At 32.7% G+C, this 27,262-nt stretch overlaps 15 protein-coding genes and 2 pseudogenes across 17 annotated transcripts, besides 26 other annotated features; 8 read left to right on the top strand and 9 right to left on the bottom strand.

The window, feature by feature from the left end:
- Positions 1-4,330: part of a mobile genetic element that runs on past the window's edge.
- TVAGG3_0121440 lies at positions 9-1,245 on the top strand (annotated as a pseudogene). Its single transcript has one exon. A coding segment is annotated over exon 1 (1,237 nt).
- TVAGG3_0121430 (protein of unknown function, DUF4108 family) lies at positions 1,283-1,702 on the top strand (the record flags this gene model as incomplete). The annotated part of the gene is made up of 1 exon (XM_051223564.1): positions 1,283-1,702. One exon carries the CDS (start codon positions 1,283-1,285, stop codon positions 1,700-1,702), a length of 420 nt encoding a protein of 139 aa, XP_051108550.1.
- Positions 1,725-2,144, bottom strand: TVAGG3_0121420 (uncharacterized protein; the record flags this gene model as incomplete). The annotated part of the gene is made up of 1 exon (XM_051223563.1): positions 1,725-2,144. A coding segment is annotated over one exon (420 nt), but the record flags the coding sequence as incomplete, so codon positions are not given.
- Positions 2,145-2,182: a mobile genetic element.
- Positions 2,145-2,182: a terminal%2Cinverted (terminal inverted repeat of Banshee-A3 transposon ID:TVAGG3_0121410).
- Positions 3,356-3,392: a mobile genetic element.
- Positions 3,356-3,392: a terminal%2Cinverted (terminal inverted repeat of Banshee-A3 transposon ID:TVAGG3_0121400).
- Positions 4,249-4,483: a mobile genetic element.
- Positions 4,484-4,815: 332 nt separating this feature from the next.
- Positions 4,816-5,016, top strand: TVAGG3_0121370 (uncharacterized protein; the record flags this gene model as incomplete). Its single annotated transcript, XM_051223562.1, has 1 exon — positions 4,816-5,016. The coding sequence occupies one exon, from the start codon at positions 4,816-4,818 to the stop codon at positions 5,014-5,016; it is 201 nt and encodes a 66-aa protein (XP_051108548.1).
- A 64-nt stretch (positions 5,017-5,080) lies between these two features.
- On the bottom strand, positions 5,081-5,623 carry TVAGG3_0121360 (uncharacterized protein; the record flags this gene model as incomplete). The annotated part of the gene is made up of 1 exon (XM_051223561.1): positions 5,081-5,623. The coding sequence occupies one exon, from the start codon at positions 5,621-5,623 to the stop codon at positions 5,081-5,083; it is 543 nt and encodes a 180-aa protein (XP_051108547.1).
- Positions 5,624-5,973: 350 nt separating this feature from the next.
- Positions 5,974-7,073: a mobile genetic element.
- A 216-nt stretch (positions 7,074-7,289) lies between these two features.
- TVAGG3_0121340 (uncharacterized protein) lies at positions 7,290-7,502 on the bottom strand (the record flags this gene model as incomplete). Its single annotated transcript, XM_051223560.1, has 1 exon — positions 7,290-7,502. The coding sequence occupies one exon, from the start codon at positions 7,500-7,502 to the stop codon at positions 7,290-7,292; it is 213 nt and encodes a 70-aa protein (XP_051108546.1).
- Positions 7,503-7,540: 38 nt separating this feature from the next.
- Positions 7,541-7,903, top strand: TVAGG3_0121330 (annotated as a pseudogene). The gene has a single exon. A coding segment is annotated over exon 1 (363 nt).
- A 131-nt stretch (positions 7,904-8,034) lies between these two features.
- Positions 8,035-8,071: a terminal%2Cinverted (terminal inverted repeat of MuDR-5_TvMULE4 transposon ID:TVAGG3_0121320).
- Positions 8,035-8,746: a mobile genetic element.
- Positions 8,709-8,746: a terminal%2Cinverted (terminal inverted repeat of MuDR-5_TvMULE4 transposon ID:TVAGG3_0121320).
- Positions 8,747-11,111: 2,365 nt separating this feature from the next.
- Positions 11,112-11,364: a mobile genetic element.
- A 399-nt stretch (positions 11,365-11,763) lies between these two features.
- Positions 11,764-12,471, top strand: TVAGG3_0121300 (MazG nucleotide pyrophosphohydrolase domain-containing protein; the record flags this gene model as incomplete). Its single annotated transcript, XM_051223559.1, has 1 exon — positions 11,764-12,471. One exon carries the CDS (start codon positions 11,764-11,766, stop codon positions 12,469-12,471), a length of 708 nt encoding a protein of 235 aa, XP_051108545.1.
- A 1,298-nt stretch (positions 12,472-13,769) lies between these two features.
- Positions 13,770-13,807: a mobile genetic element.
- Positions 13,770-13,807: a terminal%2Cinverted (terminal inverted repeat of Banshee-A3 transposon ID:TVAGG3_0121290).
- Positions 13,808-14,982: 1,175 nt separating this feature from the next.
- Positions 14,983-15,019: a mobile genetic element.
- Positions 14,983-15,019: a terminal%2Cinverted (terminal inverted repeat of Banshee-A3 transposon ID:TVAGG3_0121280).
- A 120-nt stretch (positions 15,020-15,139) lies between these two features.
- Positions 15,140-15,394, top strand: TVAGG3_0121270 (uncharacterized protein; the record flags this gene model as incomplete). The annotated part of the gene is made up of 1 exon (XM_001280480.1): positions 15,140-15,394. The coding sequence occupies one exon, from the start codon at positions 15,140-15,142 to the stop codon at positions 15,392-15,394; it is 255 nt and encodes an 84-aa protein (XP_001280481.1).
- Positions 15,395-15,401: 7 nt separating this feature from the next.
- Positions 15,402-15,569, bottom strand: TVAGG3_0121260 (uncharacterized protein; the record flags this gene model as incomplete). The annotated part of the gene is made up of 1 exon (XM_051223558.1): positions 15,402-15,569. The coding sequence occupies one exon, from the start codon at positions 15,567-15,569 to the stop codon at positions 15,402-15,404; it is 168 nt and encodes a 55-aa protein (XP_051108544.1).
- A 304-nt stretch (positions 15,570-15,873) lies between these two features.
- Positions 15,874-16,110: a mobile genetic element.
- Positions 16,111-16,897: 787 nt separating this feature from the next.
- Positions 16,898-16,959: a mobile genetic element.
- A 120-nt stretch (positions 16,960-17,079) lies between these two features.
- Positions 17,080-17,188: a mobile genetic element.
- Positions 17,189-17,328: 140 nt separating this feature from the next.
- Positions 17,329-17,437: a mobile genetic element.
- A 141-nt stretch (positions 17,438-17,578) lies between these two features.
- Positions 17,579-17,687: a mobile genetic element.
- A 141-nt stretch (positions 17,688-17,828) lies between these two features.
- Positions 17,829-17,937: a mobile genetic element.
- A 141-nt stretch (positions 17,938-18,078) lies between these two features.
- Positions 18,079-18,187: a mobile genetic element.
- Positions 18,188-18,327: 140 nt separating this feature from the next.
- Positions 18,328-18,435: a mobile genetic element.
- Positions 18,436-18,737: 302 nt separating this feature from the next.
- On the bottom strand, positions 18,738-19,139 carry TVAGG3_0121170 (uncharacterized protein; the record flags this gene model as incomplete). The annotated part of the gene is made up of 1 exon (XM_051223557.1): positions 18,738-19,139. One exon carries the CDS (start codon positions 19,137-19,139, stop codon positions 18,738-18,740), a length of 402 nt encoding a protein of 133 aa, XP_051108543.1.
- Positions 19,140-21,012: 1,873 nt separating this feature from the next.
- On the top strand, positions 21,013-21,879 carry TVAGG3_0121160 (uncharacterized protein; the record flags this gene model as incomplete). The annotated part of the gene is made up of 1 exon (XM_051223556.1): positions 21,013-21,879. One exon carries the CDS (start codon positions 21,013-21,015, stop codon positions 21,877-21,879), a length of 867 nt encoding a protein of 288 aa, XP_051108542.1.
- A 368-nt stretch (positions 21,880-22,247) lies between these two features.
- Positions 22,248-22,745, bottom strand: TVAGG3_0121150 (phage tail repeat-like family; the record flags this gene model as incomplete). Its single annotated transcript, XM_051223555.1, has 1 exon — positions 22,248-22,745. A coding segment is annotated over one exon (498 nt), but the record flags the coding sequence as incomplete, so codon positions are not given.
- A 112-nt stretch (positions 22,746-22,857) lies between these two features.
- Positions 22,858-22,885: a terminal%2Cinverted (terminal inverted repeat of Mariner transposon ID:TVAGG3_0121130).
- Positions 22,858-24,161: a mobile genetic element.
- On the bottom strand, positions 22,938-24,065 carry TVAGG3_0121140 (Mariner transposase; the record flags this gene model as incomplete). The annotated part of the gene is made up of 1 exon (XM_051223554.1): positions 22,938-24,065. The coding sequence occupies one exon, from the start codon at positions 24,063-24,065 to the stop codon at positions 22,938-22,940; it is 1,128 nt and encodes a 375-aa protein (XP_051108540.1).
- Positions 24,134-24,161: a terminal%2Cinverted (terminal inverted repeat of Mariner transposon ID:TVAGG3_0121130).
- A 1,303-nt stretch (positions 24,162-25,464) lies between these two features.
- On the top strand, positions 25,465-26,183 carry TVAGG3_0121120 (uncharacterized protein; the record flags this gene model as incomplete). The annotated part of the gene is made up of 1 exon (XM_051223553.1): positions 25,465-26,183. A coding segment is annotated over one exon (719 nt), but the record flags the coding sequence as incomplete, so codon positions are not given.
- A 133-nt stretch (positions 26,184-26,316) lies between these two features.
- On the bottom strand, positions 26,317-26,558 carry TVAGG3_0121110 (uncharacterized protein; the record flags this gene model as incomplete). The annotated part of the gene is made up of 1 exon (XM_051223552.1): positions 26,317-26,558. A coding segment is annotated over one exon (242 nt), but the record flags the coding sequence as incomplete, so codon positions are not given.
- An 18-nt stretch (positions 26,559-26,576) lies between these two features.
- On the bottom strand, positions 26,577-26,939 carry TVAGG3_0121100 (uncharacterized protein; the record flags this gene model as incomplete). Its single annotated transcript, XM_051223551.1, has 1 exon — positions 26,577-26,939. One exon carries the CDS (start codon positions 26,937-26,939, stop codon positions 26,577-26,579), a length of 363 nt encoding a protein of 120 aa, XP_051108537.1.
- Positions 26,940-27,262: the final 323 nt, after the last annotated feature.

The following is a 27,262-nucleotide window of genomic DNA, read 5'->3' as shown; positions in this document are numbered from 1 at the left end:
TTATAAAAATGTACAGAATAGATGTTTCAGATTTTTATGACTTCCAAGCATTCAGAAATATGTGTCCATTTAGAGACTATAACAAAGCAGTCGAGAATTTGAAACGTTTAGTCATTTCTGTTGACTCTGCCCCAGAATGTTATGTCATGAAAGAATGGGATGTTGTCTTTAACAAACCAAGAGCAACAATAGTGTCTGAACAAGAATGTAGACAGAAACTTAAGAAAATAAAAGTTGTACAAGTTGGAATGAAGATGTTAGATGCTTGGGATATCTTATTGTCAAAGTTAGAAGATTTTTCAGTTCGAGGTATAAAGTTTTATACACCTTCTCCAAACTTCTATTCTATCTTCACTGGATATAAATACGAACAAGTAGAATGGAAACACAGTATTATAGAAGCTTGGTTAGACCATGTCAAAGAAATTATATGCAATGGAAACGAAAAGGTTTATGAGTATATCTTATGTTGGTTTGCAAACATCTTACAACATCCAAGTGCTAAAAATGAAACTGCTCTCATTATAATTGGAAAACAAGGAACAGGTAAGAACACATTCTTTACAGATATTTTGTGCAAACTGTTAGAAGGTTATTCGAACCCTAATATGACAAACTTAGAAAACATCTGCGGTAAATTTAACTCTTCTATTGAGAATATGAAACTTATAGTTTGCAATGAACTTCAAAGTATAGATACAACAAAAGTTTTGAACTCAGATGTTTTGAAGAGTCTTATAACAGACAAAGTTGGAGTTGTTGAAAGAAAGTATAAAGACCAAAGAGTTTGTGAAAATGTTGCAAACTTCATTATGGTTTCAAACAATGCTGTTCCGATGAAGTTAGAAAGTTCTGACAGAAGATATGTAGTTGTCAGAACGTCAGATTCTCATATGCAAGATACTGAATATTTTGACGACTTAGCAGAAACTTTGACATCTGACTTTTACAACCACGTGTTCTCATATTTCATGACATTAGATATTTCTAAGTTCAATCCAAGACAAATTCCACATACCGAAGAGAGACAAACATTGTTAGAAGCAAACAAGAGTGTATATGAACTGTTCGTAGACGAAACTGACTTTGTGTCATTAGATGAAAGGTCTTTATATGATGAATATAAACAATATTGTCAAGAATATGGTTATATGGCAGCTTCTAAACGTACATTCTTGGCAAATGTCAAAAGTCTTTTTAGATGTTCAGAATGGTGTATATACAAAGAAAATTTTTTCTGAGTAAATTTTAAAAAAAAATATTTTTTTATCCGATAGAAAAGATGACGAAATATATTTCAGTAAACAAGTACATGTCAGGACTTAAAGAAGAACTAGACCCATTCACATATTTGAATGTTTACTTCTACCATTTTGAAAAGTCTTCATTCAGCAAAGTTTGGAACATCGAACCAGTTAAGTTTGCTATTGTGACTAAAAATGGTGCGAAATTTGAAGACTTAGACATAGAAGGTTTGTTAACAGTCAAAGAAAGTTTTGACAGAAGGTTCTCAAACCTTAAAGAAGGCAAAGCATACAAACTTGTTATACCTTATGAACCAAAGAAGACAGACGACTATGAATATTATGAGTCTAAAGTTGTAGAAGTTCAAGGTAAATTGGGTAAAAAGATTTTAGAGTCTAAGCCAGTGTTTACTCCTAAAGAGGAAGAGAACATTGACATTGACCCAGAAATGTTCTAAAAATAAAATTTTATTTTTACATGTCAAATTTCTTTTTCTCTGGAACTGGTTCAGGTTCTTTTTTCTCTTCTTCTACTTTCTTTTCTTTCTTTTCTCTCTTCTTCTTTTCTGGTGGAGATATGTCAAATTTCTCAGAACCATATTTATGTAAAAGTTCTTTGTCCTTTAATAGCTCATCTATTCTGTTTTCTATTTCATCTTCAAGAACACCGCATGTATCTTCTTTGCATTCTAAGAACTTTTGTTGGACTTCATCTTTCCAATCGGCGTCATCTCTGTCAACAAGTCTGTCATTGACAAATTTTAAGACTGCTCTTTGTAATGTTTTATGGTTCTTGTCATATTCCCAGAAACAGAACTTTAGAACAAATTCACCTTTCTTGTTTACACTATGTAAGATTTTATGGTCGACAGATGTTTTGCTGTCAAAAAGTTTGTCTCGTGTTGTAAACAGAAATTCATCAAAAGTGACACCTCAGAAAAGCTAAAATATTGAATTTTTGGAACTTTTGATAGAGCACGTTTTTAAATATTAATTAAAGTAAATGTATATTTTGTAAAGATTCTTTTTAATAAAAAAATAAAATTTGAAGAAGACACACAAATCTTCTGAAAAATAATATCACATAAACTCATATTATTTTCTATATAAAATATAACTATTTTATATAAAAATCAAATTCAATGATCTTAAAAGCGAAGGATAAACCTCAAAATTACGAATATAATGAGTGGGAATATAATGCTTATCTATCATAAACATATGAAATATCAATTTTTGCTTTACGCCTAATTTTTGACGACAATTAGCAAAAAATGTTAAATGTTAACACTCAGTCCATTTGAATATGAAAAATAAAATTGATTTGATTAAATGTTTTTATTTATCATGCAATTCTTCTTGCGACCAAAGATTTGAATAAAATTTCAAAAAATAAGATAGCTTAAAAAATAATATACGGTAGTGTTTACTAATAGATGAATAGTATATAAATTCTATTAAAATGGATTTGATCCAAAAAAATATAAAACCAAAAATAATTGTTATAATTTAAATGAAGAAGTAATTTAAAACGATTTTATTTATGATCAAATTTTATATATTTTTGGATCAAATCCATTTTAATAGAATTTATATACTATTCATCTTATTAGTAAACACTACCGTATATTATTTTTTAAGCTATCTATTTTTGAAATTTTATTCAAATCTTTTGGTCGCAAGAAGAATTGCATGATAAATAAAACATTTAATCAAAGTCAATTTTATTTTTCATATTCAAATGGACTGATGTTAACATTTAACATTTTTTTGCTAATTGTCGTCAAAATTAGGCGTAAAGCAAAAATTGATATTTCATATGGTTTTATGATAGATAAGCATTATATTCCCACTCATTATATTCGTAAATTTTGAGGTTTATCCTTCGCTTTTAAGATCATTGAATTTGATTTTTATATAAAATAGTTATATATTAGAAAATAATATGAGTTTATGTGATATTATTTTTCAGAAGATTTCATTCTATATGCCTATGAAAAGTACTCTCAAAACTAACTTTTTCCTAATTATAATTAAATCTAGAATATTGTATTATGCTTAGTATTATTTCATTTTTCTCATTCAATTTAGAATTTACAAATGTCAAAAAATTGAGAGCTGTCACTTTTGATGAATTTCTGTTTATTACAAAAAAGTTTGTCTCGAATATAGATAGCGAAATCGCTAGACATTTTCTAAAAGATAAAAATTTTAATTTTTCTAAAAATATGTTAGAAAAAAAGTTTGCTGACATTGACAAGAAATTTGAGAATGTTTTAAACAAGAACAAGAGGAAGTTAGAAAATGCTCAGATAAAGCCTATACATGACAAGTTCTTATTTGCTCAGAATGGTATAACAGGTCTAATTGCACCACCTGGGTCGGGTAAGACTTTCACTTATCTTAAAATGGCTGCACAACAACAAGAACTAGATGAGAAGAACCCATTCTATGAGTTAGTTGTTATTTGTTCGACTTCTGGTCAATTTGACCAAACCGTCAATTCGTTCAAAGATATTATAAAGAAGTCTAAGTTAGTATGTATAAAGGATACTGAGTTGTTAGATTGGATAAAGAAGTACCAAAGAAGAGTTTTGAAGTATAATGCTATAAATGAGTATATAAATTCTAAGTTTAAAGACCCAAATGAGGAAATGCAGAGAATATTAGAGAAGAAACACTTCAGAAACAAACAGAAAGAGATAGAATACATTTCGAAGAAATTGCAATCTTACGATTGGAAGACTTACCCTCATAGGTGTCTTCTTATTTTAGATGATTTCGCCTCTCATCCTTTGTTAAAGAACAGAGAACAAGATATGTGTCGAATTCTTAAGAAACTTAGGCACTTTAACATCTCAGTCGTAATATGTGTACAGACAGCCAAGAGTTTAAGTAAGGATGTAAAGAGAATACTTACTGACATTATACTTTTCCCCGGATTATCCGAAGACGATTTCATGGAACTTATGAAAGAGTCCATGTCAGGTAAGTTTGACAGACATGAACTATGGGAGAAGTACAAAGTCATACAAGACCCTCATACTTCTTTCAGAATTCATATCTACGCAAACAAAGTTCAAATTGTAAAAAGTCAAGCTTGAAAAATCTAAGTGTTTAGTCTTAGTAAGATGGTAGCTTCTTAAAGCAAATACCATTGCTGAGTTTTATGTACGTGAAGAGAAGTACAATGAATTCAATTACGAGTACAATTGCAATGACAACTAAGGCAACTATTTTTGTCTTTTGCCAGCAAGGGTACTTCTTCTCTTCCAATGGTTCGGCAGAACTATACTCACTCATGAGAAATGCCAAAACGGTTTAATAGAAAAAGTGTAATTTTTTTCATGTCCGAAGACTCGAAGGTGCAACACTTCCAAAATACCGACGAACTCAGAAGAGCAGCATGGCAGTATGTTCTTGACAACTTCTTTGAGTTCTCCAGGTACACCTTGGAAAATGCTGAAGAACTCCGACACAGAGAATTTGGAGAAATTGCACTCCAATACTACCTTGACAAACAAAGGGTAAAATAAGACTAAAAACTTAACGTTTAAAAAGTGACATTTTTATGAGCTCCGAGTCACCGAGAAAACTTGGTCAGATGTTAGCAGCTTACTTCCCTGAGGAGGATGGAAGCGTTACATACATCAGGTTCAAAAACAACGAACCTGGAATTGCGTACCAAATTCGCAATTACATGACCATGGAAGAGGACGAAAGGTTCCTACAAGAGAAACCAGCTCTAAACAACTCAGAAAAGAAAGAATAAAAAGTTTAACTCGTAATTGTTTATTTTTTTTACTTGTATGGGCAAGCTGCAAGAATGAAGTCGACTATCTCAGTCTTTGTCTTGACCAGTTGAAGGCTCTTGTAAGCACGTCTGTTTTGCGGTCTCCAGCTGGTGTTTGACCTTCGTAATTGCGCATGTTCTTGAGAGCTCCAGCTGTAAATGGCTGTAAGATGAAGAGTCTCTCAGACTGCTTGAGGTAGTCTTCACGGTCACGAGCCGAATCTGTGGTACGAGTCGAATCGGTCGATTTGAGGGAAGAGACTGAGAGCCTGTCTTCTTCCATTGGAGCTGTGGCATACTCTTTGCGTAAACGGTTCAGACCTTCTTCGAAGTCTTGGTCTCTCTTCGATTGAGATTGGAATTGGAATTGCTGGGGTGGAGCTTGCTGGAACAACCAAGGGTTGGGGAAGTAAGGCATAGGCTGAGGAGGGTAGTTCGGGAAGCCTTGTGGTGGGTAGTAACCTTGAGGTGGAAATTGGTAGTAATTCGGAGGTACTTGCTGGAACTGAGGTTGCTGAGGAGACTGTTGTGGTTCTTTAGGTTCCTCTGGTTTGGGAATGGACTCGGTTGGTGGTACGTCGGACATTCGTTTGTGTCCTGTCGGACCACAACGATAAAAATCTCTGCTACTAGCAGTACTTTTACTGACAGTAGCAGTACTTTATCATCGAAAACCCTCTCAAATTTTCCTTTTTACTGTCAGAAAAAGTACTTTTACTGCTACTAGCAGTACTTTTACTGACAGTAGCAATGGTCGAGGTCGAACCTACCGACGAGGCAATTTACCTAATTGAAATTAACGAGCTTGTTAAAGACTTCCTCAGGCAGAATGTAAAAGGCAAGCTTGTTAACGGTTGGATAACGGGAAGGGCTGCCTTGAATCTCGAGACTTCGACTGGAATTCCAATTCAAATACCAGACGGGATAGCCTTCGACTGTTGTAAACGAAAATGATAAAAACGGTTTGACAGAAAGGTGACATTTTACATGGCAAAAAATAGAGCCTTACTTTTGAGATACTTGAGATTGCAACTGAATCTTATGAGGCGGTGATCTTGAATCACTACCTCATAAAGTTCAGTTTCATATAAAATTTGTTGCAATTTGTTATTCTTTTGCAATTATTTCTTATAAGATTTTACATCTTTTAGCGGGGAATGTTTGTTATCATGTATATATTATAAATATCTACACGATACCGAACATTCCTCGCTAAATTGCTGAGAAACTTTGAGGAAATGTCGAACAATTTCCTCAAAGTTTCTCAGATTTATATAGATAACTAGAGTCCCCTAGGCACTGATTCTGGTTCAGTACCTTGGAGGCTCCAGTTCTCTAACGAACTGATAAAATGTTTTTAAATTTTTGGATATTGCTACCTGTGAAGCACTGACTTCAAGTCAGTACCTCACAGGTAGCAATTACATTGAAATATGGGAGAAACATTGTCCGAATGTTAAACTATTCGGACAAAGTTTCTCCCATTTGTAGTGGAGATGGAAGGCTTTGAGGTATATTATATTAATGTATACCCCAAAGCCTTCCATCTCCACTTGAAAGTTCCAAAACTTTGGGTTAATAGTTTGCAATTAACCCAAAGTTTTGGAACTTTCTAGAAGGAATGCAGGGTAAGAGGTACATATTCATACTATGTACCTCATACCCTCCAATTCCTTCCTTAACATAAACAAATTTGGAGTTAATTGTTTGCAATTAACTCCGGGTTTGTTGACCTCCAAATGAAAATGAAAGGGTAAGAGGTATATAGTGACCCTATATGCCTCTTACCCTTTCATTCTCATTAATTATGGGAGAAACTTTGGCCGAATGTTAAATTATTCGACCAAAGTTTCTCCCATTTTTTGAAGGGATTGGAGGCTATGAGATACTGATGCAATGTCAGTACCTCATGGCCTCCAATTCCATCCTGAAACTGATCAAAGTGGACCTTACATGCATTTGAAATTTGCCATGTAAAGTCCACTTTTTGAGAGAGAGGATTTGACTGCGTCAAATCCTCTTTTTCGTTTACGAGACGACGACATAAAGCAAGCAAAGAAGGAAGCCATTATAAAGTTCTTTGCCAAGCGTCCTTGGATACTACTTCCAAACAGAGAGAACCCTTTCCCAAGAATGAACCAAATTCTCAAGGGTCTCCTTCACTTCTCTGGTCAGCCGTTCTACATAACCTGTGAAGGCGACATCCAACCAATTCAGTAAACATCTCATTTTAACTCACTTTTTTTATGTTTTTACTCACACTCGTACTCACCAGGTATGAGTACAACTATTTCAACTGTGAACCTTGTAGTGACCGGTCTTCCTGCAAATGCAAGTTCGGTCAATACACAGTTTATGGTGGCAAGAATTGAAATTCCAGACCCAACTCCAACAAGAACTCTCAAGTTACCAGAGACTCGTGTGAAGAAGAAGCCTCCTGGTAAGTTTCTTATAGCCATATACATGGCACGTTTAGAGTAAAAACATTTTTTTCATTTTTTGAATGAAGCAAGTTAAATTCGTCCCACACCAAACTCAATGGACCGATGAAGAGTTTCAAGCTATGGTTGAAGGTGTTGAGAACGACATAGATGGCGAACTTGAATGAGCTCAAACCACAATTGCAACCAAAATTGCAGAAGTCAAGGAACAGATAGCTCCACTTAAAGCTACCAAAGCTACTCTTGACCTCATGGATACTTACCGTTTAGAAGTAAAGAGTGGAATAAGACAATTAAAATTGAAACTTCTAAACTACGAAGCTATACTCCAAAAGTTAGCAGAAATGAGAAGACTTTACCAGAGCTACTTACATGTAAGGGACTTACCTTCAAGCAGTCCGACCAAAGATGAATTTTCTGACATTGTCCCAATTTTGTCCGAAAGTCAGCTCAGATGTTTTGAACTGCTCCCAACATATCTCATACCGAAATGGCTCACCAAAAAGGTGACATTTTTGGCGCCAATAATTTGATTTTTCTGATTCTTTCTATTTAGGAGTGGGGGACAAACTCGCCCATTGTCACTTTTCATTAACCTTAAACTTGTAATTTTCATTATTTTTAATTAACCTTATTTCTTTCCCAATTCCTGATTTATTTTATTCACTTACTATTAAAAGTCACATTTTAATAAAATATAATAATTTATTTATAGCATTTTTTACTATACTTTAATAAAAAATTAATTATAATAAATTAAATGTTTATTAAATCAAATGTTTTCTTTGCAATAATATTTTTAATGTTGAGTAAACAATGTTGGGATCAAGTGTATCATTTTTCAGACCTTTCTGAACAGCTTCAAGCATACTGATGCATTCGACTTTTTTAAATTGTGTCATTTCTTCGAAATCTCTTGTGACTTTTTTGATAACTTTAACACTTCTCTCTGAATCCAGACCTTTAATTTGCAACTTAATCAGGAATGAAGGAACAACACTGGAATATAACTCGATGACAAGTTCATCGAGTCGAAGATTTGGTTGTACACCACTTGTATGTGCCGGATACCATTGTGTCAAATTTTTTCTGAAATTAACTTTAAAAGTACTAAGTAAGATCATTTATTTTTGCATAATATAATGCCAATATGGTTTCTTTTGATTTTATTTCATTTATAAGCAAATCAGATTTACCCAAAAACTCCACTCCATAAGCGTTCATTTGCTAAATTAAAAAGTGACAATGGGCTAGTCTGTCCCTTTCTCTTCTATTTAGATATATTTATTTAATATTCATATTCCTTTATATTGCCTCATATTATTTCCCATTTTTAATCATATTATACAAATCTTTAATAATTTTTAATGTTTTGAGCTTCAAAATCTTGTTCTAACTATTTTCATTCATATATCCTAGAAAAAATTAAAAAGTTTTTTAGAAATAAAAATGTTTGTATGTAAAGTATTGAAAATATTCTAGATGAGAAGACATTCTCCAGAAGAGATTGATATTGATTGGCTTTGTGAAGCCATCACAAAATCAAATAATGGAGTTAAGTTAACTGATATTTGCGCGAAAGCTAAAATAAATCATGAAGGAAGAGTTATATATAATCATACTATCTTAAAGTATTCCTAGAAATTTCCAAAATTAACCGAAATATAACTGTACAGAATTACTATTTTCGAGATAAAATTCATATGGAAATACTAATTCATGAAAAAACCAGAATTTTCGAAAAAGTGACACCAACTATTAAAGTTATTTTATTACTAGATTTATTTACAAATTATAAGATAATATCATTAACCGAATATATTTTTAATATAAATAAAAAACTTTTTTTATACAAAAAATTCCAATCAATCGATAAATATTATAAAACATTTATTCCAAAAAGATTAAGTAATAGGTGGGATCCTGCATATAATATAATTTTATGTCATAAAGCTTACAAATTTTAGATGGACCACAGTGAGAATGTGAGTGGTTAATTTAAAGGTGGTCTGATAAAGATATCGAAGCTTACTCAACACAGCATGAAGCAGTTTCTAATACACAATCTTACTAGTGGTGTTTCGGTCGCCAGCGCTCTCATAGGGGTGCTGATTTCAAAAACCACTACTTCAAATTATTCAACAATACTCAATGCAGCATGAAGCAGCTACTACTGCTGTATCTTACTGGTAGTGTTTTGGTCGTTGGCTCTTGCACAGTCTCTCAGATTTTCAAAAATTTTTTCAACACTATCTTGTTTCGCTCTCAGAAAGCTATCCTACAAAGACATCGAAGCTTACTCAACACAGCATGAAGCAGTTTCTAATACACAATCTTACTAGTGGTGTTTCGGTCGCCAGCGCTCTCATAGGGGTGCTGATTTCAAAAACCACTACTTCAAATTATTCAACAATACTCAATGCAGCATGAAGCAGCTACTACTGCTGTATCTTACTGGTAGTGTTTTGGTCGTTGGCTCTTGCACAGTCTCTCAGATTTTCAAAAATTTTTTCAACACTATCTTGTTTCGCTCTCAGAAAGCTATCCTACAAAGACATCGAAGCTTACTCAACACAGCATGAAGCAGTTTCTAATACACAATCTTACTAGTGGTGTTTCTGTCGCCAGCGCTCTCATAGGGGTGCTGATTTCAAAAACCACTACTTCAAATTATTCAACAATACTCAATGCAGCATGAAGCAGCTACTACTGCTGTATCTTACTGGTAGCGTTTTGGTCGTTGGCTCTTGCACAGTCTCTCAGATTTTCAAAAATTTTTTCAACACTATCTTGTTTCGCTCTCAGAAAGCTATCCTACAAAGACATCGAAGCTTACTCAACACAGCATGAAGCAGTTTCTAATACACAATCTTACTAGTGGTGTTTCGGTCGCCAGCGCTCTCATAGGGGTGCTGATTTCAAAAACCACTACTTCAAATTATTCAACAATACTCAATGCAGCATGAAGCAGTTTCCAATTCAACAATACTCAACACAGCATGAAGCAGTTTCTAATAAATATATACATATATAAATATATACATATATAAATATATACATATATAAATATATACATATATAAATATATACATATATACATATATAAATATATACATATATAAATATATACATATATAAATATATACATATATAAATATATACATATATACATATATAAATATATACATATATAAATATATACATATATAAATATATACATATATAAATATATACATATATAAATATATACATATATAAATATATACATATATAAATATATACATATATAAATATATACATATATAAATATATACATATATAAATATATACATATATAAATATATACATATATAAATATATACATATATAAATATATAAATAACAAAATACAATCAAAAAATAGTGTTTGGAAATTTAAGGTTAAGTGTCACTTTTTCGTAAATTCTACCACACTCGAAATTTCCAAAATTAACCGAAATATAACTGTACAGAATTACTATTTTCGAGATAAAATTCATATGGAAATACTAATTCATAACGCTTTATGTTATATAAAATTTAATTTATAAAAATTTCAAAATAAATCAAATTTAACACAATGAATATAACTGCAATCGAGGTTTTTGACGATTGATTCTTACGAGAAGTTTTCCAAACTTTGAGTTAATGTCAAGACATTAACTCAAAGTTTGGAAGTCTAATAAGGGGAATTGTAGGCTATGAGGTACTGATTATATATCAGTGCCTCATAGCCTGTAATTCCCATTAGAAATGGGAGAAACTTTGTCCGCATAACTTATGCTGCGGACAAAGTTTCTCCCATTTCTACTTAGAATGAAAGGGCAAGAGATATATAGTGTACCTATATACCTCTTGCCCTTTCCTTCTTACCTAAAGACTTCCAATCTTATTTTTTTTCCAATTTTTCCCCTAAATTTAAATCTTATATAATATAAATAAAATGCATAATATCAATCACAAAAATTCATGTTTATTTTTTTAATTAAAATTGCCGCGCAATTTAAGGTTTTCTGTCACTTTTTTGTTAGCCATTTCGGTACGAAACAGAACTGCTCCCAACATATCCAGAATATGAACGTTTGCCTGAACTCTTCCGCAATCTCAAAAAACGTTTTTTGGTTCTCATGTTCGAAACTTTTATCGGAAGAGACAACAAACGTTCAGAAGAAGAACAAGATATTATTTTAAACTTGTTGTATGACATAACTGTCATAACAAGCTTTTTGAAGTAAAACCGCCATTCTCAAACCACTTCATTTTTTCGATGTCCGAACAAGCACCGATGCCGAACACAATGGCAGATGTCCTTTCAAGGTTGCCAGACAAGCGCCCACTTCAAATTCAAATTGCCCAATTGAAAGCTCATCTGACAAACACCATTAAGACTCTCCAAAGTAGTCTTATGACAGAGATGACCAATCTCAAAGCCGATGTCCTCATGAACCAAGCTTCCAATGAGAAATGCCTGAACGATTTCTCAGAATCGTTGCGCAATTACGAGAGAGAGAACCGAGACCTTGCCAGACTCATCTACCGTTTCTTCGAAGAGATAGACGCCATCTGGAAGGTACTCGGAAAGGACAGAACATGCAACACCTTACTTCCTGAGTACCAAATTGAAGAAGGAATTGTCGAGGAAGAAGAGGAAGAAGAGGAAGAAGAGAAACACGAAGAAGAGAAACACGAAGAAGTTCCTGAAGCCGCTACATGGGCAACCCTTGTTGCCGATGACGGTTACGAAATTTCCCAACCCTACCCATACCAAATCCGCAACAATGAGACAGGCAAGGTTCTTACCCCAGTCCTCAACAACTTGGGACACTTGAACCTTAACCTTCGGAATCGCGCTTCAATCTCCATGGGCAAGCTTGTCGCAATTCAATGGGTTCCAAATCCAGACAAGAAGACGAAGGTCAGACACATTGACGGTGACAAGCTCAACAACCGTAAGGAGAACCTCGAGTGGTTCTAAGAGTGTTGTGCATGAAAAATAGCGTGACTTCACTTTTGACAAAAAGTGACATTATTTATGATGGTTTTGTCATTTATTTGTCAGATTTATAAATGGATAATAATGCTGTAAATCAGATATTAATTAAAAATATTTAAGATTTATGTTCGAATTGAAAAGCAAAATGATATTTTTTTTAATTGAAAAACGTTATTATCTGATATTTTGAAGTTTTTAATATTTGTTAGTATCTTAAATTATTGAATGCATACGTTTTTTATGTTCTCAATTTTAAAAAAATTGTGAAGAATTTAGTTTTTTGGAGATGTATGTTTAATATTTGTGAGTGAGAATGCAAGCAGGAGTTTGGTACTTTAAGGCTAGGTTGAGATAGATTTCCCATTATATTATCTGTGAATATATTGTTTGAAAATTCAAGATATAAAAATATATTATTAAAAAATTTTATATTTTTAAATACAATAGGGTGGAAATATAGTACGATGAGATAGCAATGATATATTTTATAATGGGAGGTAATCTGAAGATAAGTAGCAAATTTTATGCGATTTTGATTGGGAGTTGGAGGGTGTGAGCACTATAGCATGTAATAGTATCTCACACCCTCCAATTCTTCCTATGGCGCCGAAAAATTTTTGGTGAAATGCGACGACATTTCACCAAAAATTTTCGGCGCCATATAGAGAACTATAGTCTGCGAGGTACTGATTCTATCTATGTACCTCGCAGACCATAGTTCTCAGCCAAAATGGCTAATAATTTGAGAGTCTATATGATAATGTAAAAGTTAAAACATTCAAGTATTTAAGTATTTCTTTAAAATATTAAGTTTTTTATTTTTCCAATAAAATTCTAATATCAAATATTTTTATTTAACGATTAATTTTATTTATATTTTTATAGTTTTTTTAAGAAAAAATATTGTTAGGGTTTTATGGAATTTCAATTAATATACAAGATAATTCATGAATGTATATATTTCCAAGTTTTTAAGGATGCAACACTTTACATTTGTAAACTGTCAAAAATGAAGTCACGCTATTTTTCATGCATTACAGAGTGGTTCTAAGAGTAAAAAAATATTTTAGGGGGAAACCCCAAGTAAATTTAAGTTTTTAGTTGAATAAGTAGGCACTATTAATGGTAATTTGGAAAATTAGCTCCCGACCTTTGAATTGGGCTCTTTCGTTATCTTCCCAGTTGCGTAGGAGGTCGTCCCAGAGGAGTTGGTAGAATTGCCAATTCAAGGACGATTTGTCCTCCCAGGCATTGAGGATGTACTGCTCGTAGAGTCTCATTGTTGTAAACAGAAATTCGTCAAAAGTGACACTTCAGAAAAGCTAAAATATTGAATTTTTGGAACTTTTGATAGAGCACGTTTTTAAATATTAATTAAAGTAAATGTATATTTTGTAAAGATTCTTTTTAATAAAAAATAAAATTTTGAAGAAGAACACAAAATCTTCTGAAAAATAATATCACATAAACTCATATTATTTTCTAATATATAACTATTTTATATAAAAATCAAATTCAATGATCTTAAAAGCGAAGGATAAACCTCAAAATTTACGAATATAATGAGTGGGAATATAATGCTTATCTATCATAAAACCATATGAAATATTAATTTTTGCTTTACGCCTAATTTTTGACGACAATTAGCAAAAAATGTTAAATGTTAACACTCAGTCCATTTGAATATGAAAAATAAAATTGACTTTGATTAAATGTTTTTATTTATCATGCAATTCTTCTTGCGACCAAAGATTTGAATAAAATTTCAAAAAATAAGATAGCTTAAAAAATAATATACGGTAGTGTTTACTAATAGATGAATAGTATATAAATTCTATTAAAATGGATTTGATCCAAAAAAATATATAAAATTTGATCATAAATAAAATCGTTTTAAATTACTTCTTCATTTAAATTATAACAATTATTTTTGGTTTATATTTTTTTGGATCAAATCCATTTTAATAGAATTTATATACTATTCATCTATTAGTAAACACTACCGTATATTATTTTTTAAGCTATCTTATTTTTGAACTTTTATTCAAATCTTTGGTCGCAAGAAGAATTGCATGATAAATAAAAACATTTAATCAAAGTCAATTTTATTTTTCATATTCAAATGGACTGAGTGTTAACATTTAACATTTTTTGCTAATTGTCGTCAAAAATTAGGCGTAAAGCAAAAATTGATATTTCATATGGTTTTATGATAGATAAGCATTATATTCCCACTCATTATATTCGTAAATTTTGAGGTTTATCCTTCGCTTTTAAGATCATTGAATTTGATTTTTATATAAAATAGTTATATATTAGAAAATAATATGAGTTTATGTGATATTATTTTTCAGAAGATTTCATTCTATATGCCTATGAAAAGTACTCTCAAAACTAACTTTTTCCTAATTATAATTAAATCTAGAATATTGTATTATGCTTAGTATTATTTCATTTTTCTCGTTCAATTTAGAATTTACAAATGTCAAAAAATTGAGAGCTGTCACTTTTGATGAATTTCTGTTTATTACATCATGACCTCTGCCTTGCACCAGACACCCTCTCCCTTGGAACGTAAGGCTTCTTCGAAGTGCTCGAATGCGATTGGCTGCTTGACCATCCGAAATGACACTTTTTGTCCGTTTGGTCAATGTTCGTGTCTCGTGCCATAGTCGACGAAAATACAGACAAACAGGTTATATATGAGTTTGAGACCAAGAATGGTGTAACTCGACCTGTCCGATTCAAAGACTCCGAGGGCGACCATGAAATTAAACGGAAATTAGCTAGGAAGGAATATAAAATGGACTGGTTGCCACCACCTCCACCACCTTTACCTGTTCCTCAAGTAAATAAGCCTTTCCCGTTCCCAAGAATTCCCACATTTAAATTCAAATTCGAATAAAAATTTTTTATTTCATGCAATGTTTAACTATTTCACCATCTTCTTTAACACCCCAGTACTTACGCTTGGAGAGGACATGAACTTCGGAAAATGCCTTATCTAGCTTAAAACAGCCCATCTTTTCACCGACCATTCCCATTTCAATGAGTTTGTTGTATCCTTCTTCGTTCGTCATGAGTGCGTCAATGTTCTCATAGTAAACCTTGACTTTCGATTTGACTTCGGAGAAGAATTTGTTGTACTCGTCAAGGACTGCCTTTGCGAACTGAGGGTAAGACCAATGTTCGACAATAGGTTTTGTTTCGTACCGAAATGGCTAACAAAAAAGTGACAGAAAACCTTAAATTGCGCGGCAATTTTAATTAAAAAAATAAACATGAATTTTTGTGATTGATATTATGCATTTTATTTATATTATATAAGATTTAAATTTAGGGGAAAAATTGGAAAAAAAATAAGATTGGAAGTCTTTAGGTAAGAAGGAAAGGGCAAGAGGTATATAGGTACACTATATATCTCTTGCCCTTTCATTCTAAGTAGAAATGGGAGAAACTTTGTCCGCAGCATAAGTTATGCGGACAAAGTTTCTCCCATTTCTAATGGGAATTGTAGGCTATGAGGCACTGATATATAATCAGTACCTCATAGCCTACAATTCCCTTTATTAGACTTCCAAACTTTGAGTTAATGTCTTGACATTAACTCAAAGTTTGGAAAACTTCACGTAAGAATCAATCGTCAAAAATCTCGATTGCAGTTATATTCATTGTGTTAAATTTGATTTATTTTGCAATTTTTATAAATTAAATTTTATATAACATAAAGCGTTATGAATTAGTATTTCCATATGAATTTTATCTCGAAAATAGTAATTCTGTACAGTTATATTTCGGTTAAATAAATATATCTAAATAGAAAGAATCAGAAAAATCAAATTATTGGCGCCAAAAATGTCACTTTTTTGGTGAGCCATTTCGGTATGAGATAGTTCGACAATAGGTTTTAATGTGGTTACTAAGCCACTTTGACCTTGAGTGAATTCGTACTTCAAAACAAAAGGAGAAAACCTTTCAACAAAGTTGTCGACCTTCTCATAATGTTTACTCTTCATTTCTTGAGGTTTCTTAATGGAATATCCCCATGTCGAATTCATAAGCAATTTGAGTGTCATTGCAAGTTTGGGGTTTGAAGCTTTCCTAATATCATACAGTTGTTGTATGACTTTTCCAACTGTATAGTTCCTTTTTTTCGTGTTTCTTTTTTGAGATACTAGCCGTTCCATTTCTATGAAAAGTGACTTTATAGTTAGGGTTTGTATTTCCAGACCTGGCACTTTCTATTATTGAATTTTTCTCTTCATCTGTAAGTTCTTTGACAGGTTTTGACAATGGTTCTGAACTTTTTGTTTGTGGTGTCAAATCTACCGTTTCAACTTCTTCGGTCATTTCATCTCAGTAAAAAATTTTAGTTTGGTTTGTTTTCAACTGGTTGTTTAGGTTTTTTTGTTATATACGAAAACGATAAAAACAGTTTGACAGAAAAGTGACAACTTTACGTGTCAAAAATATAAAAAGTGATATTTTATTCATCATTATCTTCTTCATAATTTATTTCATATTCTTCGTCTTACCAACAAAAGATGGGAATGTGAACAATTGCGGGCAATTTTTAGCCATTTTGGCTTGGAACTAGAGCCTGCGAGGTACATGGATAGTATCAGTACCTCACAGGCTCTAGTTCTCTATATGGCGCCGAGAAATTTTGGTGAAATGTGGTCGCATTTCACCAAAATTTTTTCGGCGCCATAGGATGAATTGGAGGGTGAGAGATTTATTTCATACAATACTACTCTCCCCCTCCAATTCCCAGCCAAAATGGCTAAAAATTGCCCGCAATGTGAACAATTGCGGGCAATTTTTAGCCATTTTGGCTTGGAACTAGAGCCTGCGAGGTACATGGATAGTATCAGTACCTCACAGGCTCTAGTTCTCTATATGGCGCCGAGAAATTTTGGTGAAATGTGGTCGCATTTCACCAAAATTTTTTCGGCGCCATAGGATGAATTGGAGGGTGAGAGATATTATTTCATACAATACTACTCTCACCCTCCAATTCCCAGCCAAAATGGCTAAAAATTGCCCGCAATGTGAACAATTGCGGGCAATTTTTAGCCATTTTGGCTTGGAACTAGAGCCTGCGAGGTACATGGATAGTATCAGTACCTCACAGGCTCTAGTTCTCTATATGGCGCCGAGAAATTTTGGTGAAATGTGGTCGCATTTCACCAAAATTTTTTCGGCGCCATAGGATGAATTGGAGGGTGAGAGATATTATTTCATACAATACTACTCTCACCCTCCAATTCCCAGCCAAAATGGCTAAAAATTGCCCGCAATGTGAACAATTGCGGGCAATTTTTAGCCATTTTGGCTTGGAACTAGAGCCTGCGAGGTACATGGATAGTATCAGTACCTCACAGGCTCTAGTTCTCTATATGGCGCCGAGAAATTTTGGTGAAATGTGGTCGCATTTCACCAAAATTTTTTCGGCGCCATAGGATGAATTGGAGGGTGAGAGATATTATTTCATACAATACTACTCTCACCCTCCAATTCCCAGCCAAAATGGCTAAAAATTGCCCGCAATGTGAACAATTGCGGGCAATTTTTAGCCATTTTGGCTTGGAACTAGAGCCTGCGAGGTACATGGATAGTATCAGTACCTCACAGGCTCTAGTTCTCTATATGGCGCCGAGAAATTTTGGTGAAATGTGGTCGCATTTCACCAAAATTTTTTCGGCGCCATAGGATGAATTGGAGGGTGAGAGTATTATTTCATACAATACTACTCTCACCCTCCAATTCCCAGCCAAAATGGCTAAAAATTGCCCGCAATGTGAACAATTGCGGGCAATTTTTAGCCATTTTGGCTTGGAACTAGAGCCTGCGAGGTACATGGATAGTATCAGTACCTCACAGGCTCTAGTTCTCTATATGGCGCCGAGAAATTTTGGTGAAATGTGTCGCATTTCACCAAAATTTTTTCGGCGCCATAGGATGAATTGGAGGGTGAGAGATATTATTTCATACAATACTACTCTCACCCTCAATTTTAATTACTTAAACTCATTCTATTTTTTTGACATGTAAATGTCACTTTTACTGAGATCTGACACAATGTCAGATCTCTTTTTTTCGTATATAAGATTTTAAGTCGGTCTAAAACTTCCTGAGGTATAGGAAGAACTTTACAAACACGTGGTGTAAATGCTGGAAGCCGACAAATCCATCTTGAACTCATTTGTCTCAATGCTGCATTGTTCATTTCATCTCAGTAAAAAACTTTACATTCCCCACGTTTGAGGTGGTTGTGGTTGGTTATTGTTTACCCACTGTTGTACATGGTTATATCCTCTGTTAAAGAATCTTTCACCTTGGTCCATATAGTGTCCTGCTTGGTTATAGTAGTCATTTGCTTTGTTATAATAGTTTCCTGCTTGTCTTCCTACATTGTCCATCCATCCTTGAACTTTTCCTCTTGTTTCAGGATTTGGAATAAGATTTGTTGCATCTCGTGCTACATCCCAACCTTTCTGTACAGTTTGTATAATAGGTTGTGCTTTCTCTTTCAGTATACCTAATGTACTCAAAATCTTCCTTCCAACTCCAAATACACCTCTGGCTATTGTTCCCACTGCGGGTAAAAATCTGGATGCAACTCCTGCTAATGCGCCAAATAAACCCATTTCTTATAGGGTAAAAAATGACGAATCCGAACAAGGACCCCTATGTTTCTAAAGCGACGAAAAAACCAGAATTTTCGAAAAAGTGACACCAACTATTAAAGTTATTTTATTACTAGATTTATTTACAAATTATAAGATAATATCATTAACAAAATATATTTTTAATATAAATAAAAAACTTTTTTTATACAAAAAATTACAATCAATCGATAAATATTATAAAACATTTATTCCAAAAAGATCAAGTAATAGGTGGGATCCTGCATATAATATAATTTTATGTCATAAAGCTTACAAATTTTAGATGGACCACAGTGAGAATGTGAGTGGTTAATTTAAAGGTGGTCTGATAAAGATATCGAAGCTTACTCAACACAGTATGAAGCAGTTTCTAATACACAATCTTACTAGTGGTGTTTCGGTCGCCAGCGCTCTCATAGGGGTGCTGATTTCAAAAACCACTACTTCAAATTATTCAACAATACTCAATGCAGCATGAAGCAGCTACTACTGCTGTATCTTACTGGTAGTGTTTTGGTCGTTGGCTCTTGCACAGTCTCTCAGATTTTTTAAATTTTTTTTTCAACACTATCTTGTTTCGCTCTCAGAAAGCTATCCTACAAAGACATCGAAGCTTACTCAACACAGCATGAAGCAGTTTCTAATACACAATCTTACTAGTGGTGTTTCGGTCGCCAGCGCTCTCATAGGGGTGCTGATTTCAAAAACCACTACTTCAAATTATTCAACAATACTCAATGCAGCATGAAGCAGTTTCCAATTCAACAATACTCAACACAGCATGAAGCAGCTACTACTGCTGTATCTTATTGGTACTGTTCTTCGCTTCTTACTATCAACTCTAAAACTAGTTTGATGTATTATTTATTCATATATAAATATATACATATATAAATATATACATATATAAATATATACATATATAAATATATACATATATAAATATATACATATATAAATATATACATATATAAATATATACATATATAAATATATACATATATAAATATATACATATATATATAAATATACATATATATAAATATACATATATATAAATATACATATATATAAATATACATATATATAAATATACATATATATAAATATACATATATATAAATATACATATAAATAATATACATATATATAAATATACATATATATAAATATACATATATATAAATATATAAATAACAAAATACAATCAAAAAATAGTGTTTGGAAATTTAAGGTTAAGTGTCACTTTTTCGTAAATTCTACCACACTCTATAAATATATACATATATAAATATATACATATATAAATATATACATATATAAATATATACATATATAAATATATACATATATATAATATATACATATATAAATATATACATATATAAATATATACATATATAAATATATACATATATAAATATATACATATATAAATATATACATAATAAATATATACATATATAAATATATACATATATAAATATATACATATATAAATATATACATATATAAATATATACATATATAAATATATACATATATAAATATATACATATATAAATATATACATATATAAATATATACATATATAAATATATACATATATAAATATATACATATATAAATATATACATATATAAATAACAAAATACAATCAAAAAATAGTGTTTGGAAATTTAAGGTTAAGTGTCACTTTTTCGTAAATTCTACCACACTCCTAATGCGCCAAATAAACCCATTTCTTATAGGGTAAAAAATGACGAATCCGAACAAGGACCCCTATGTTTCTAAAGCGACAAAGAAAGCACTCATGATAAAAATCTTTAGTTCAACACCAAATGCTTGGTTTATGGATATCTTGGAAAACATTCCGAGAGTTAGAACAGATGGACCTCCATACTGGTTAATATTTGTTGGTCAAAACACAAGATACTGTGAAGCCATACCATTATGGTCCAAAAATATTTTAGATGTGAAAACTGCTTTGACAATATTCGTTGACAAATACCATCCAACAAAGCTGACATCTGACTGTGAAAGTTCTTTCAAATCAGATGATGTAAAAAACTATCTGCGTTCAAAAAATGTAAACCAATATTTCATTGTCGACCAAAACCATTCTGCTCTTGGTGTCATTGACGGTTGTATAAAAATGTTAAGAGACTTAAACCAACCACAAGGTGGTGAAGCAAATGAAATGTCATATGACGACAAGTATAGACACTTCTCCATGGCAAAGATGAGACAAGTTTTAAATATTTACAATAACCGTAAACAAAAAGGTTTGGGAAACCACTCCCCCGAAGAAATGAAAAACAACCCTGACTTAGAGAAAGACTATATATTTAATAATTTAGTCAAAAGAGACAAACAAGAAAGAATGCCGGGCTTCAAACTTCAGAAAGGTGACAAAGTAAAAATAGAAATACCTAAACGCGACCCATATGAAAATACTATTGACTATGACAACAATGGGAACTCGACAGGTACTCACATTCGTGTTCGTAAAAATAGAAGAAAGTATACAAGAGAATATTATGAAGTTTTAGGCAAACATGGCAAAATGTACACACTGCAAGCAGAAGATAAAACTACTATTGTCAGACCTCGTTTCAAACTTGTCAAAGTTCAAGGTGGTATACTTTCAAAGACAGTTCCTAACAAATATAAGACAACTCCTGACGAATATGCTAAAGAAGTTGAAAATGACGACTAAGCAATTCTATACCATGCGTAAACTGTCATGTAAGGTGGCATGTATTCTTTACTTTGTCCCGTTGTTTGTGTATATCCTGAAACGAAATGTGTATGGTTTCCTTCTCCCTGAGTGTCACTCCAGTAACAATTTATAGCAAACTTAACGTCGTCTTTAACATCATATCCTTTACCTTTTGTCATTCCTGACCAATCCCAATATCTATGCTTATGCCAACCTGCTTGAGATGTACTTAAATCTATGTAATGACTGTGTGCAGGTAAATTTTCACCTGAAATCGTTTTACTTCCACCTGTTTCCTTTGAAGAGTTTGCACAATACAAAAACCTGTCGACTATTTGTTCCCATGCACCAACACCAAACATTACTTGAGGACCTCTTGCATCCATAGATGTATAAATAGAACCTACTGGGTTCATTAAATCAAACATATGAGATAATATAGGATTGTCTCTTTTGAACTTAAAATATAGTGCAACTATTTCAGGTTTCTTCTGGTTTGTGTCAGAATATTTTTTATAATATAATCTTATGTTTTCAGGGTAGGTAAAATCTTGACTATAATATTTATTTCTGTCATCTGTATAATAATATACTATTCTCGTTTTTTCTATTGCATTATATCTTTTATATCTATAATAATATAAATATAATGTTAGCTTTTGTTCATCTACATGTGGTGTTCTGTCGTCATCTCCATAGTCATAATAATGTGGTACCGGAGCTGGGTCAGGCAATGTCATATCTGCCATTTCATAAACTCTTAAATATTTCTTTTGTTCGTCTCCATATAAGTTTAAGTAGCAGTTGTTGTCTAATGGAACTTTAACTTGTGTACCATCATTCTTTTTATAGCTTACATACATTTCATTGTTATTTTTCGGAATGAGTTTATACCGTGTACCATTTTCTAAGGACTGTACCAACTGTCATCTAAAATATTTATTTTCTTCATTGACAGAAAAGTCACCAACAATATAGGGTGTCCAAAGGTGTGTTTAGCACAAACCTGAATACTGCGAATAGAAATAAACAAGTTACATATATATAAAGTTTATTTAAATATAATCACCATTGGATTCAATCACGCGTTCGCAGCGATCGATCCAGGCTTGAAAGACACGCTTTAAATCATCATGAGAAAATTGCTCAAATTGCTCTCTTACAAAATTTTCAAGATCATCTGGACTCGCGAATTCGCGTCCTTCAGCTCTCTTTTTTAGCGTGCCGAATAAATAAAAGTCAGAGGGTGCAATATCAGGTGAATAAATTGGGTTTGGAACAACTTTGACATTGTTTTCCACCAAGTAATTCATTACCTTATGACTTTTGTGAACTCTTGAATTATCAAAATGAATTGCAAACTTTTGTTTTTGTTGTTTGGATTTCTCAAACTCATCAGAATTGATAATTTGAGTAAGAACATTGTCAATTAGATACTGAGCATTCATCGTATTAGGTTTTTGAAGAATATCAATTGCGATGATGCCATTCACGCCCCAAAAAACCGACAACATCATCATTGGTGTGTCAATTTTTTTCTTCGGGAATGTTTGCGGATTTTCAGCCTTCGGGATCCACATGATTTTGGCTTCTGTTGCATATTGAAACCAAGACTCGTCCCCTGTTACTAAAAAGCGAAACTTCTTGGATTGATACGCACCCAATATAGAGAGGAGCTCTTTCGAAGATTGGACTCTAGATTTTTTTTGAACTGAATTAAGGTTGTGCGGAACCCAACGTGTATACGCTAGTTTGTAGTTCAAATAATTGTGCAGATAATAACTGACTGTTGTACGTGGTATCTTTGTCATCTCCTCTATCCTTCTGAGTGATGCTCTTGGGTCTTCATCTAGCGCTTGAAGAATTGCTTTGATTTTTCTTTGATCCGGCGATTTTTTGTCAATTTTTATGATGGGCGCCTTTTTGTTCATGAAGTGATACATCCTAACATGATACGTTACAGTGGAATAGCTAGGAGCATCCATACCGAAGCATTTTACCAATGTCTCGTAGATTTTTTTACAGTCTTTGTATTTTTTTGCAAGAGCGAGGATGTTTTCTTTATGATTCATTAAAAAAATGAAAAAAATCCCGCCAAAATTTCCCGCGAAACCGCCTCTTGTCTCAAAATTCATTTTATATCCCGGCATGGCGCCAAAATACAACATACTCATCATATACATATATTCATATTTTTTATTATATATTTATAATCAGCATATATCTCCTTTAATAGTCTCATATAGAGCGCTGTGCTAAACGCACCTTTGGACACCCTATAGTATCAATATTTTTTGTTCCTATCAAACTTTGGTATATTTCATTGACATATGTTTTATCTGCTTTATTTTCAAGGCTAACGTTTAAGTCTGTTATTTCAGAAGATGTATGTGTATGTCCAACAGCACTTTTCCTGTTTAAGGTTTCTTGTAAGTTTGTAATATCAGATATAGAATGTGTATGTCCAACAGCACTTTTCCTGTTTAAGGTTTCTTGTAAGTTTGTAATATCAGATATAGAATGTGTATGTCCAACGGCACTTTTCCTGTTTAAGGTTTCTTGTAAGTTTGTAATATCAGATATAGAATGTGTATGTCCAACGGCACTTTTCCTGTTTAAGGTTTCTTGTAAGTTTGTAATATCAGATATAGAATGTGTATGTCCAACGGCACTTTTCCTGTTTAAGGTTTCTTGTAAGTTTGTAATATCAGATATAGAATGTGTATGTCCAACGGCACTTTTCCTGTTTAAGGTTTCTTGTAAGTTTGTAATATCAGATATAGAATGTGTATGTCCAACGGCACTTTTCCTGTTTAAGGTTTCTTGTAAGTTTGTAATATCAGATATAGAATGTGTATGTCCAACGGCACTTTTCCTGTTTAAGGTTTCTTGTAAGTTTGTAATATCAGATATAGAATGTGTATGTCCAACGGCACTTTTCCTGTTTAAGGTTTCTTGTAAGTTTGTAATATCAGATATAGAATGTGTATGTCCAACGGCACTTTTCCTGTTTAAGGTTTCTTGTAAGTTTGTAATATCAGATATAGAATGTGTATGAGTCTTATCTGCTTTTGTCTCTAATGTTTCCTTAAGACTTGGTATTTGGTTAATATAATGTATATGAGTCTTTTTAGAATATTCGTTTTCAGCTCTTGTCACTTCACTTGACATTTTATTGTCAACATATGTTTTGTCTGCTAGTTCAGGATGAGTATGTTCTTTTGTTGCATAAGCATTGTTAGCTCTTTCTTCTTCTTTTGCTATTGCATCGTCTACATATTCTTTGTCAGCTTTGTTGTCAACATCTGCTTTCAAAAGAAGTTCATTTATAGGTTTCTCGTTTAAAGTTCCTTTTGCTGGATTTATACAGACAGTATTGTTCTTATTGTCTTGAAATAGAAACTCATCTGTCATTGGGTTTATTGTCAGTTTTAAGTTTCCTTCTTTCAATGACTCAGATATCTTAGAATAGTTTGAAAAGTTTGTTGTGTTCTTATTTAGAGCTTGCATAATGAGTTGTCGGTTGTGTTGTATTTCTCTCATAGACGCTGTTTCATTTGACATTTTTATTATAGATAAAATATGCTTCCAATAGAAAAAGAAAATTCTAGAGTTGCTACAACTAAACCATTAGATGAACTTTTTACTAATGTCGGTCAAAAGTTTGAGACAGATACCGTAAAGCATGAAGGCTATCGTTTTGACTACCCATTAAGATGGTTAAGAGACCCATCTGTCACAAAAGCTATTGGCTTTCGAAGAATAAAGTTTGTGTCTGTAGAAGATAAAAGTTTTCCATTTATTGTAAGGTTTCATATAGATTATACATCTGAAGGGCAACGAAAAATGTGGGAAGAAATTGAGCTAATACAAGTTGACCTCTCATCTTCTCTACAGGCTGCATTAAAAAATATAGAAGATAAAATAAATTCATGTTATGCAAAATATGCTGATGAATATGCGAATACCGATAGCACACTTTATGTGAGAATTGTATATGACAAACAAAATTCACAAGTGTCATTTCAAATCTACGAAGACAATCCAAATAAAGACGAACAAATATATACAGAATTCACTGCAATGTCATGGTATTATTTGCAAAGAATGTTAAATCAGAAAGTTGAACCTCCTTTAACAAATATCTACAGTCGATATGCAAGAGATGAACCATATTTATTTAAAGATGTTTTCGACCCAGATGCTATTATTGTTCATGCTTCATTTCTGGCGCCCAAAACTCTTTCTTATGCTTGGCAAATGACTTTTACGAAAAACCTACAAAGTTATACGAACCACCAAGTGGAAGTATTTCAGACTTTCAAGTATGGTTTACTACAGATGGAAGAAAAAGAATAATTCCATTATACCATGCGTTTTACTTAGAACTTAGTTTCATATACAACTACTATCGAACGATAAAAATATAATTTTTTAATACGGTTGAGGTGTTGGATTTGGTTGCCAACTAGACTGTGGTGCAGGTTCAGGCTGTTGTATAACAGAGCTTGCTCTTCTGGTTCAGGGTCTTTAGGTATAATACCAACAAACTGACCTACTCTTTTACCAATATTTTTGACACCGTTCCATACTCCTCTTCCGACAGATTTTATTCCATTCCATATACCTCTTCCAACATTTCGAAAGAAGTTTCCTATCTTACTGAAGAAACCCATTTTACTATATGTAAAAATCTAATGTCCGCCTAGTCTCTTACGTTTCCTGTTGAGTTCCATAGCATTCTTTAACTGGAGCTCATACATTCTGTTTCTCCTCTGGTAGAAAACATATTCTGGGTCAACTCCTGTGTTCGCGTCATCTGCATAAAGTTGTTTATATCCCACTTCAGGGTTTGTATAAAACTCTTTCCATCTCATATTTGCATACCATGGTGGCAAACCTAACGCAGCGTCATTTGACATGGCAGTTTGCATTTGTACATCTGTTGGCACTTGACCATAGTTTGCCATTGCAGTTTGTATTCTAACTTCATTTGGAATATTCTCTGGGTTTGGTTGTCCAGGTTGCTGTGCATTCGCTAAGTTCTGTGCGTCCATTTAATATTAGATAAAAATATCTCTTACGAGTACATATACTGAACATTTGCAGGCATTGGTTCATCTTCATATTCTCTGTACTTTTCTGCCACGTCAAATAAATAAATGACACAATGGAAAAAACCTAAAACAAGTAGTCCTATTTCAAACCACATTTACTTACTAATAAAATTTCTTTATTGTGACACTTTCTCCGGTTTATAGGACCTCTCTCATATTCTATCTTGTCATATATAAACTCATAGTCATGTATGTCCTCTAACCATCTCATAACGGTTTCCAAACCACTTTTATCGGATGTAAAGTAAAAGCATGGATGGTTA

The sequence above is a fragment of the Trichomonas vaginalis genome, chromosome IV, assembly GCF_026262505.1.
Source record: "Trichomonas vaginalis G3 chromosome IV, whole genome shotgun sequence".
NCBI classification, from domain to species: domain Eukaryota; phylum Parabasalia; order Trichomonadida; family Trichomonadidae; genus Trichomonas; species Trichomonas vaginalis.
This window is presented reverse-complemented; position numbering and strand designations above follow the sequence as displayed.